The following is an 11,891-nucleotide window of genomic DNA, read 5'->3' on the forward strand; positions in this document are numbered from 1 at the left end:
TCAAGTCTATTTCTATTTCTGTTTGTTTTTTTGTTTTTTGTTTTTTTTTTGTAATTAGATTTGTGATAGCGCTGAAGCCACGTTCAACCAAGTATGATGAAGGAAAAGAAATTACCATCTTTTCAACAACCTGCCATAGATCAGGTAAGCTCTATTAATGATTCTTCCATTGCTGGGTCAATGTCATCCGCTGTGCTCGTAAAATAGGTATACAAATATGATGCTATAAACCCTGTCTTGATATCGCCTTGCACTTTGGCAAGAAACGTTAAGCTCTTACTTGAAAAAAAAATAATAATAATAATAATAAATAAATAGTAAAAATTACCTTTCTTATCAAACTTGATCATGATTTCAAAAATAATTGCAAGACAATCCCTGCAGAGTTATTTTATTTTTATTAAGAAAAAAAGTGTGGCAAAATGCCTATATAAATATAATCTTACCTTTTCTGAAAATCAAGAAAAAGTACACTCGGAAAAAAGTTATAAAAATTAAAATTTTATTGTTATATTCACGTTGATAAATTGTTAATATGGGGATTGTTCAAATAAAAACTATGGAAATGTACTAGCAAATAAAAGAAAAAAACTTTTAACTATAAAAAAAAAACTGTATAATTTTAATGTAACTTGAAAATTAGAAAACAATATTTTCACTGGTTTTCGTGATGTTGACAGTTGAATGAAAACTAAAAATGGAAATAATGGAATCGAGTCTATGGAATTAATTTCCACTCTGTAGTCCAGAGTCCAGGTACGTGCCAAATTAGAATCGCCGCGGTTTTAGGGTTTCAAGAAAATAACTGATATTCCTATAGAAGGGTACAAAGTACAAGGGAAACAACGTGAATGTTAGACCACGTCTATAGTGACAAGAGTGTTCTTCTAAAAATAGATGGATTTTTAGAATTTTATTCCTAGCCTTGCCTTTGTTTGTACCTTGAGGAGAAATCTACATACTTATTGGAAATGGGTATGTAGATTGTCAAGTATGGAAATAATTTTCTTGGGCAAAACTAATCAAACAGCCAAATTGCTCAGCGCCCACTTAAATTCTTTAAATGCCCATCAAAACAAAATGATCCAGAACGCCCAGCAGCGTCCGAAAATCGCCCAGTTTGGGAATCCCTGTATGTAAAGTGTATACTCGCACAACTTCGGGAAGCCACAGAACACGTGTATACAGAGCGTTCGAAAAGTCTTGGAACTCCTAAATATTTTTTGTAAAAGATTATTACCTCAATAATGATTTTCTTATTTTGAGCAAGTATTGAGGTGCATCCACTGGCATTGATATTGTTACTCCCTGATGACGACGGTATTTTTGGCAATTTACGACTTCCTTTAGTCTGAGACGTCATGGTTTGTCTTTTCATGGGATGTTCTTGATTATCATGGGATGAACCACTACGGGTGTTTTTATTATTATTGTTTTTGTTGAAAAAAATACTTCGCAGTGTTGACGATACACGATTCCTGAAACAGGGAACCAAACAGCATGACACAAGAGAGACATTTTTCTGCAGGGTTGGACAGTAGAGATTGCGTTAGACCAGGGATCGCGGATTGATTTCAAGTCGATCGCGGCAGAAAAAAAAAGTTAAAAATAACGAGCAAAGAGATCGACAGAAGTACATTTTTTTCAATTAGTTTTATTTTGCTGTTCAACATCTATATCAATGACCTGATAACAACACTGGAAAAATCAGGAATAAAGGTTGCAGCGTTTGCAGACGACATTGTCATCTGGGCCTCCAGGAAAGCAAACCAACCGATCCAACTCAAATGAGATATCCAAAAAGCCCTCCGAACCCTAAAAACCTGGTGTACAGAGAACCTCATGGTGGTGAGTGAAGAAAAGACTAAATACCAAGTCTTCTTCCTAGCGAGAAACCCTTTAGATATCCAGATCGAATACAACTACAAGATCCTAGAAAAAACAGAAACATCAAAATATCTAGTCGTAACGTTCGATACAAAACTCAGCTGGAATGAACATGTAAACAAAATAATCGAAAAAGCTACGAAGAGGTTTAGAGTTTAGACTGATAAGCACCAAAAATGGAAAATTCATAACGATTGGTGATTTGTGCTTCAAATAGGTCCTATTTTTGGGTCTGAATTTTAAAATTCAGACCCAAAAATGAAATTTAGACTTTCGGCTCTGATGGCCTCGGGAGGTGAAAATGGATGTTTCGAAATTTTATTTTTGGGAGCGAATTTCAATATGAATCATTAGTGGGACTTAATAGAAGCACAAATCACCAATCGATAGGAATTTCCCATTTTTGGTGCTTCCCCTATTGGCGGGAAAGCATGGAAAAATGAAAATTTCAGTAGGCCATAACTCCGGCCCTGGTTGTTGTATCGAGCTCAAACTTGTACCAAAGTACTACGCTCTTTAAGACCTTTGAAAGGATGTATCACAAACAGGGGGTTCTCATTTAAGAATTCAAAGTTGGCCCCACCGGGGCCGACCCTGAAAAAGTCTCTGGAACTTTTACATAGCCTACCTATAAGAAACTAGAGGTAAATATAGACTCGTAGACAAAATTTCAGGTTCCTAAATTCATCCGTTCAAAAATTAAAGTTGGGGGGGGGGACTTTATGAATGCATTGTATATTTTTTCCGAGTCCAAATTCATGGTCGAAGAATCTTTTTTAATTGATTTTGAGCGCATCTGTCATTCTTTGACAAAATATTATTTTTTTCTTTTTAGAAAGAACACAAAGGTCATGAATGCGGTAATTTATCTATTGGTATTATTTGGTCGAAATACCCAAGTAAATAGATCTTTTTAGAAAGAACACAAAGGTCATGAATGCGGTAATTTATCTATTGGTATTATTTGGTCGAAATACCCAAGTAAATAGAATTTTCTTAGTGGATTTAGATTTACATAAATTATACGTACATGATGGCTTGATTCAATGGAAGAAGGATACACAGGCGTAGTTTCAGAAGGTGGAGACGATCCTTGCTGGACAGAACTTGAACTTTTTTTCAGACTAGATGTGGTGGGAACATGGAGGTCACTCAACGTTACCTAGAATTAAAATTAATATGTACTTATATTGTGTAAATCCACAGGTACAAAAACCTTTGAATTAATCAGAAGGTAGCTTTGTGTACAGTGTGGTCGGCGTTTACTACTTGCGTACTAAATTTTCAGGTATACAGTACTACTTGCGTACTAAAGATTTACTACTTGCGTACTGGAAAAACCAGGTAGACTGGGGAAAAATACCTTTGAAAATTTGGTCCCACAGAAAAAATCCCTTATTATATCCCACGAAATAATTCTAGAAGGCGGAAAGAACTTTCGCAAATGATCAACTCCCTTTGAATGATGGGGTTAGGTAGCACGTGAAAAGAACTTTCACAAATAGTCAACTTTCTGGGAAAGATAGGGTTAGGTAGCAAGCAAAAAGAACTTTCACAAATGATCAACAACTTTCTGGGAATGATAGGGTTAGGTAACATGGCGTAACGTTCGATACAAAACTCAGCTGGAATGAACATGTAAACAAAATAATCGAAAAAGCTACGAAGAGGTTTAGAGTTTAGACTGATAGGTAACATGCGAAAAGAACTTTCACAAATGATCAACTTTCTGGGAATGATAGGGTTGGGTAGTACACAACAAGATCTTTCATAAATGATCAACTTTTTGCGTGTTATTGGGTTTAGTATAGGGTAGTACACAACAAGATCTTTCATAAATGATCAACTTTTTGCGTGTTATTGGGTTTAGTATAGGGTTAGGAAACATATAAAAAGGACTTCTTAATTATTTGAGCGAAATTAGGAAAACAGGGCAATGTTTTTATCCCATGTTAATAAAAAAAAATCTCTCAACCTTTTGAAAAATAAACAAAAAAGACCCAGTGCGCAAGACGGACATGTTTTTTTTTAATTTTAGTAAGCAACTAGAAGGTTAAAATTGAAATAGTACGCAAGTTACCTACAGGCAGTGTGGTAAGGGTATACATGTAATTTTAGTAAGCAACTAGAAGGTTAAAATTGAAATAGTACGCAAGTTACCTACAGGCAGTGTGGTAAGGGTATACATAATTTTAGTAAGCAACTAGAAGGTTAAAATTGAAATAGTACGCAAGTTACCTACAGGCAGTGTGGTAAGGGTATACATTTAGACTGATAAAACGATTGACAGGAACGAAATGGGGCAGTTCAAGAACAACGTTAAACACAACATATAATATATGTAAAACCTACTCTAACATACTGTGATCACTGCAAATAAGACAAACAAAGCCCGAGTAGAACGAACCCATAATGAAGCTCTGAGACTCATCACAGGGGCAGTTAAAACCACACCAATCAACGCCTTGTATGCTACAACAGAGTCAAGACCGCTTATGTAAACTATTGAAGAAAACTCAATCATCCAACCTGGGAGAAGAACGAAGAAACACCTACTACCCTTAAAACAGAAAGCGGGTTCATACAGGAAATTCGGAAGATGAAGAAAACCCTAAAACTACCTAACCAAAAAGAAGATCTAAAATCAAGCATAAACCCTCTCAGCAAATTCCACATAGAGGCCTACACCAACCTAGAAGTAGAAATGAATAAGCAGGACACCGCACCTTCAGTAGCCAAAACCCTTGCCCTAGATACGATCAACTCAAAATACCCATCTAACAACTGGTTACATATTTATACCGACGGCTCGTTACAAGATGTTGAAGAAGGTGCAGGAGCTGGCATCTACTGTGAGCTGTTCTCCTTCTACAAAAACCAGGGCAGCAATACAACAAATTTTGATGGAGAAATTACAGCCATCGACATTGCCTTACAACACATTCTTTACAGGACAAATGAATTTCAAAATGCAGTCATTTTATCGGACTCCAAGGCGGCAATACAAGCGATTTCAAACTACAGCGAAGACCCCAGTTCTACCATCAGAGAGATCCGCAGCAAAATCAAACAAATTTACAATCTAAAGAAGAAATTAGTGCTACAATGGGTACCAGCACACTGCGGTCTGATTGATAACGAGAATGCAGACTATCTTCCAAAAAAGGGTACAAAAATATCCATCCCAGTATCTCAAACTGCGCCATTCGAATCAGTAAAGAGGCTTATAAAAACAAAATATAGAGAAAACCACAAGAAATGGATTAATAATGTAAGCACCGATAAGAAATGGCGACCGATAGTGGAAAACCCTAACCTTATTCCGAACTTACCAAGAAAAGCCGCAGTCACCCATTTCAGACTTATCACTGGTCATGACTGCCTTGCACAACACCTGCGTAAAATTGGCATCAGAAATTCTCCGAATTGTCCACTCTGCTCACTCAACACCCCGATGAACTCCAGCCACCTAAATTCCTGTCTTGCACTAAAGTCCAGCAACAATATCGTTGAAAAATATTGGGATGCTCGTGGGAGAATGACCTAATGGCCAAGTTCCCGACATTTGAAAAAACTACCACCCACCCATCAAGCTCAAACTTGTACCAATGTACTACGTTCTTAAAGGCCTTTAATATGGTGTATTAAAAGTAGGAGGTTCTCATTTAAGATTTTTAAGTTGGCCCCCCTGGGGCCCACCCTGAAAATGTCCCTGAACTTTTTTCAGGGCTGTAAGAAACTAGAGGTAAATATAGGCTCATATTATACAAAATTTCAGGTTTCTAAATTCAGCCGTTGAAAAACTATGCACTGAATAACATTTTATGGGGACTTCATGAATGCACTGAATAACAAGAGATAAAAAAAAAAAAAAAAAAAAAAAAAAAAAAAAAAAAAAATGCAAAAGTATTTTTGAAAAATTGACATTTTGCGGCAACAATGGAAAGGATCAATCTGGGTTGACCTATTCTGAGGGGAAAAAATGCAAAACGGTCGAGTTAAAATAAAAAGTCTCCAGATTCACCAGCTAGAATCTGCTGAAGGAGGGGGTGATGAGCTTACTGTAATTTACCTGATACTTGGTTATTTTACCTGGGGGAATTAGTATTTACTGCAGGACCGCTGTGTTCTATGATGGATACATTATCATCAAATCTGACTCGTTCAGAACTACCATCATCATTTGTCTAGAGAATGAGAGAAGAATATAAAGAATGGTAAGAAGGAAAGTATTGTTATTATTACATAAATATGGTTGCACACAAGATGGAAAAAAAATCCTAAATATATCTTAAATAAATACAACCCCTTGTGAAACTGACTGACTGACTGACCCAATCACTTACTCACGCTAATTCTAACATTTCTAACCCACTTCTAGATGGGGTAGGAGGATGCGGTTTCACCATTCGACACCATTTTCCTCCCACATCGGAAAACCGCCAAATTCCCAACCGTTTCCAAGATATGGCCGTTTAGTAGGACTCGTCTTTTTAAGTTCATAGTCCCAACGGCATTTTCTTTTTTAATTTAATAACAAACTCCCCGAAGCTCCGGGAGCGTACAACGCGACTGTATACGCAAACGCGCGAAACCAACTTGCGAAGCCATGCAGTGCTTTAAATCGCTGCTGGCACGCCGCCAATGCAGTGAAGCAGAAGTGAGATACCTAAGAGGAAAGAAAGGTAGATACTTGAAGGAGGAGCACACAAATTATGAAGTGACTAAAAATTGACTTGAAAACATTTATGGAGTGGGATGTCAGTTTTGTTTATTTTTTGGGGCACTTGATTTTTTTTTGGGGGGGGGGGAACGGCTTGGGGGGGCTTTTTTGGGTAATAGGTACTAATAATAACCCTAGGGCCGAATGCACAGTCGTACCTTAATGATGAAGGATACCTGTGCTTTCCTAAAATTTTTAGGGCCGAATTCGTAGGGCCAAAGGAAAAAGGGGACCTAAATGATTTAGGTCCCCTTTTTCCTTAAGATTTCCTTTTTCCTTAAGATTTCCTATTTCCTTAAGGTATCCATTTTCCTATGTTGTTTATTTTCTTCTGCTTTAACAGTAATGACGTCTGTTCGTCATAGGCCACTTTCGATTTTTCAACTATCAAACTGTTCAAAAAAGTTTTTCTGCTACTAACAACTTAATTTTATGATCAATTAATTGAGGAAAAATACGAGAAAAATTAAAAAAGTTGGAATGTAAATTACTCACAGTTTTAGCGTATTGGACAAAACTTCTTGTATTGGATGCTATACTTCCTGTCAGAGGCATCATGCTGGCAGAATCTTTATCTGACGCTTCCCCTATTGAAATATTCGGATGACTCATCGCATCAGGATCCAATCCTTTAGAAGAGAAAAACTCAATGCTTTCCTCGTCATCAAAGTCGAACCGAACCCCGCCTGAAGGGGAGGTGGATACACCACACCCTCCAGAGCGGCAGAGGGATACAGGAACAACACCATAGACGTAGAACAGGAGGATAGGCACACCAATCCCTACGGCCAAGCCCGCAAGAACTGGAGAGATCAGGACCTGTAACATAAAATACCGCGGGAATTTACTTCTTTGAAATGTATCTGGTGTGAACATCACACGACTAATATATGCGGAATAAAAAAATCGTTGATACAAGGGACTATCAAGCTTGTGAGCTGTGAATGTGAACCTGACCAAGGAAAATAATAAATAAACAAATACCGTTTCTTTGTGATTCTATCACAACTTTGGTGCTCATTGCAGCAATAATCTTAACACCCAATGTTTACCTATCATGCTGGCACCAATCGCTTTAGCCCGTCCTTCCTTTTACGATAGCAATTGTTGCGTATACTCGCCTGATTTGAACACATTACTAACAAGTAAGAAAACTATCCCTACGCGTTGCCTATCTATGCCTACCTAAATATTTTTGATAGGCCTCTCTCCTCTTAGTTATAGTTAGTTGTCACAAAAAGTTCGTTCTAATCAGTACACTTGAAGTACCTAATTTTTCTTACGTTTTATAAACCTATCTTTTCATAAAATTAATTGATTTAATTCACCCCTTTTCTTAACCAATCTAACCCATACAATTATCTTAAGATCTAAAATAAGTGCCAGTGCAGGATTATTCTTCACTTCCTCATCATACAATCCACAACTTCTTCAAGGGCCGGCCCAGGATTTCAAGGACTTTCATCACGGTAAGCTATTCAGGAAAATCTGTGTTCCTTTGTCGTTGATTAACTCGCTGCCCTGAGTCAGCCCCACCAGTAATAAAAAAAGGTATAGTGGACGGGCTATTGTATTCGCTTCGGTGTCGTCTGTCAGTCTCCATAGAAGGACTTATCCAAACCTGGTCGACCTATATATCAAACTAGCTGTTGTGCCCGTGCTTCGCCACGGTTTAGTAAGAAAAAAAATTTCCGTCAGTAGGAAACGGTCGCGCTGCGCGCTCCCTTGGCTTCGCCCCTGAAGACTAATATCGTCCCTGAGTTTTGTCTCGAAGAAATGAAAACTTTCTAAACTGAAAGCGAGAGAAAATATAAAACGTAGGAAAAGTTTTGCTGGCCTCAAAGTATGTTCCCCGGGTATTTCTTATGGGGGGACTAGAAAACGTCAATATCTCGGGAACGGTTGGGAATTTTAAAGGTCTGATTTTTTTGGGTAGATACGACAATTTTACTGGGGGTCTTCGATTACACTTTTTCGATATATCATAGTTTTCTCTAAACAATTCGGACAGACATACATAAATACATGACCCGTCCATATTTCTCTTTTATATATATAGTTATAGATAGATAGATTAAAGGTCTTTTTATCAGGAACACGAAAGTGGTGGTGCAAATTTTGTCCAGAAAACAATAAAGCCAAAAAACCAAAAAAACCTGGTTTTTGGGGGATTTTTTTTTTTTCACATTTTCTCACACAAATGAAATTTGTCGCGACGACCTATGAACTCAAAGCGAGAAAGTTTTAGATAACACTTCAGTCGTTAATTTGAGACCGGTTTTAGCGTCATCCGTGTTAAGCTACGCCAAGCAAGGCCAATAAATGGATGAGTGACTTAAACATTATATTGGGAACTATCATCAATTACCTAGGAACTAGTGGTTGGACCCGTCTTTGTATGGGACCTCCTATCAAGTCATACTCACATATTCACTTCAGTACACACTAGTGGTTAGACCCGTACTTTTGCTACGCGATCACACAACACACAAAACACACCCACCACAACACACACACACCAACACCGCATCACCACACACACAACACCCAATCCACCCCACACCCACACACCACACCCATCCCACCACACACACGCACCCACCACACACACGCACCCACCACACACGCGCACCCATCACACACACACCCATCACACACACACACCCATCACCCACCCACCACACACACACACCCACACCCACCACACACACCCACACCCACCACACACACCCCCCCACACACACCCACACACTCACACACCGACACAAACACCACACACATACACACACACGGTCGCGCTACGTGCTCCCTGACATCCCACAGAGCAGCATAATAGGCATAACTTTGCACCGCCGCCATTTTGAATCAGGATGAAATGTGATAATTTTGAGTAGCCTATGTCACCCCGAGTACTCTTCTTAACAACCACAAAAAATTTCATCAAAATCGGTTGAGCCGTTTTCTCGTGAAAAGAGGACAAAAACGGTCTATTAGGCCATTTTCTTCACGTTTTTGAACCGCCGCCATTTTGAATCAGGATGGAATGTGAAAATTTCAAGTAGCCTATGTCACCCGGAGTACTTTTCTTAACAACCACAAAAAATTTCATCAAAAGCGGTCGAGCCGTTTTCTCGTGAAAAGAGGACAACCAAAGGTCTATTTAGCGTGACAGACAGACATACCCACAGACAGAAATTTTTCCAATGTGATTTTTGGAATCGTGGATGCATGAGGAGTAAGAATAACTAAAAATTTCACGATTCTAAGCAATGTACAGACAAATCTACAATTTCATTTATATAGATAAAGGGAGAACGGGCTCTTGATTTTTAATCATTACATGAAAGTAAAATAAAAAAAATCAAATCAAGAACAATAATAAACTGAATATTAAACAAATTAGGTAGGTACATATGTAGGTACTGATTTTCTCTACAATTTCATTTATATAGATAAAGGGAGAACGGGCTCTTGATTTTTAATCATTACATGAAAGTAAAATAAAAAAAATCAAATCAAGAACAATAATAAACTGAATATTAAACAAATTAGGTAGGTACATATGTAGGTACTGATTTTCTCTAACCACGATCGAATAAACTACGGGCTAAAAAATTCCCGGAGGGACGGGCCCAGCTTGTTATTTTACCTATACACTCATTTTCCTCAAGAGGCTGAGTGGGCCCTTGGAACTCACTTTGTTCCATTATTGTATAGTTCTGTGATGTATTAGGAAGTCGTGTGATGTTCATGCCAGACTAAATGCTAAAACTTGGAACTCACTTTGTTCCATTATTGTATGGTTCTGTGATGTATTAGGAAGTCGTGTGATGTTCATGCCAGACATTTATCTCTGCTATATTGAAGAGTTAGAAGAGGGAGGGAGAGAATCACTAGAGATGAAAGGTGAGGGAAGAGTGTGTAGTAGATTTTCTTAGGCAAGAGAGTAACGAAGATAGACGAGTCAGAGTTCGGGTTATTGATTTTACAAAAAAGGAGAATGGCGGCAGTTGATTTGAAATGTAAACACTTTGGAAATAATAGATTGAAATGAATTAAAAGAGGACAATGCCAAGTGAATGAGGGACGATAATTTATATTTAAGTTTAGACAATTTTATTATATCTACATCCTAGTTGTTGTAAACTGTAGGTATGTACCTATAATAGACGGTAAAGGATGAGTGTTTCATCGCCATTTTTATTCCGTAGCAATGAAACACTGCTACATTATCGTGTTGTCTGTGTCGTAGCATACTTATCCCACAGTTCGTTCCTCATCGGATGGGGCGGAAGAGACACAATACTTCCGATTTAGAGGCTGGGTCAATACGAGAACACCAGAAAGTAACCTGATTAAATATTTGGAATACAAATATAGGAGTGCAAATTTTTTGTCGATGGTGGAAATCGAACCCGGCACCTGCTGCATGACAAGCGAGTGCTTCACACTGGGCTAAACTGTGCTCATTTACGTCAATATATTATTTGCGTATATTTCAAAAGGCCGCCCTCTACGGGGTAGGAGGGTATACACTATGGATGCTGCTGATGAAGTAGAGTTTCAGTTGAGTTTGTGCAGTCATGGCAGACACAACTTGTAGAGAGGAGCTCCAGTCCATTATTTCCATAGATCGAGTTTCAACCTGGCTGGAAAAACATTTTCGCCGTTCTGTGTCGGTGATCAAGTTAAAATATGAGGATCCCCCTGTAGAAACGGCTGACTATGTGTTGAGTGATATTGTGGCCGTTAATGTGACCGTCGAGAACGAAGGGGCAGAGGTCAACCTCATTGTGAAGCTTTTGCCCAACGACCCTTTCAGTCGCTATTTTGTAACCGAGGCTCAGTTCGACTTGCGAGAGATCAAGTTTTACAACGAGGTAAAGTTTTATTCATCGAAACAAGTGAGTTCTAAGTTTTCATTAGGGATCTTGCAATCTATATTATAGAGATTAAGTTTTACAACGAGGTAAAGTTTTATTCATCGAAACAAGTGAATTTTAAGTTTTCATAAGAGATCTTGCAATCCATATTATTTTCAATCCCGCAGTTTCAGGCTAACGGGATTTGCAGAATTGAATCCCACATCTCTCCCCCCCCCCCCAATAAAGTCCAAAAATCCAAGTTGAAATCGGATGAAAAGGTGTTTTTTTTTTTTTTTTTTTTCTCTTTGATGTCTTGTATAATAAGAATTTAATAACAATAATTATATCAATAGGACTAATAAATAAACCTGGGGCCGAATGCCACCAGTCGTACCCTTAATGGAATGAAGGATCCC

The 11,891-nt window shown here is 38.2% G+C and overlaps 2 protein-coding genes across 3 annotated transcripts in view; one reads left to right on the forward strand and one right to left on the reverse strand.

The window, feature by feature from the left end:
• Positions 1 to 512: 512 nt before the first annotated feature.
• Positions 513 to 11,891, reverse strand: part of LOC103517225 (E3 ubiquitin-protein ligase RNF19A) — a gene marked incomplete at its 5' end in the record, with an annotated part of 31,524 nt that continues 20,145 nt past the window's right edge. Inside the window, 3 exon segments of the mRNA XM_017447378.2 lie at positions 513 to 1,478; positions 5,980 to 6,074; positions 7,106 to 7,429. Of these exon segments, the coding sequence (XP_017302867.1) occupies positions 1,040 to 1,478; positions 5,980 to 6,074; positions 7,106 to 7,429 (858 nt within the window).
• The window catches only part of LOC103517222 (uncharacterized oxidoreductase dhs-27-like), a 3,768-nt gene continuing 2,177 nt past the window's right edge, over positions 10,301 to 11,891 (forward strand). Inside the window, exon 1 of one of the 2 annotated variants that reach the window (XM_026829394.1) lies at positions 10,301 to 11,514. In XM_026829394.1, coding sequence (XP_026685195.1) covers positions 11,194 to 11,514 — 321 coding nt within the window. In that variant the 5' untranslated portion in view covers positions 10,301 to 11,193. The remainder of the gene's footprint in view (positions 11,515 to 11,891) is intronic. The other variant, XM_008482243.3, reaches the window with a different exon arrangement.

Source organism: Diaphorina citri, unplaced genomic scaffold, assembly GCF_000475195.1.
Source record: "Diaphorina citri unplaced genomic scaffold, Diaci psyllid genome assembly version 1.1 scaffold1783, whole genome shotgun sequence".
Lineage (NCBI taxonomy): Eukaryota > Metazoa > Arthropoda > Insecta > Hemiptera > Psyllidae > Diaphorina > Diaphorina citri.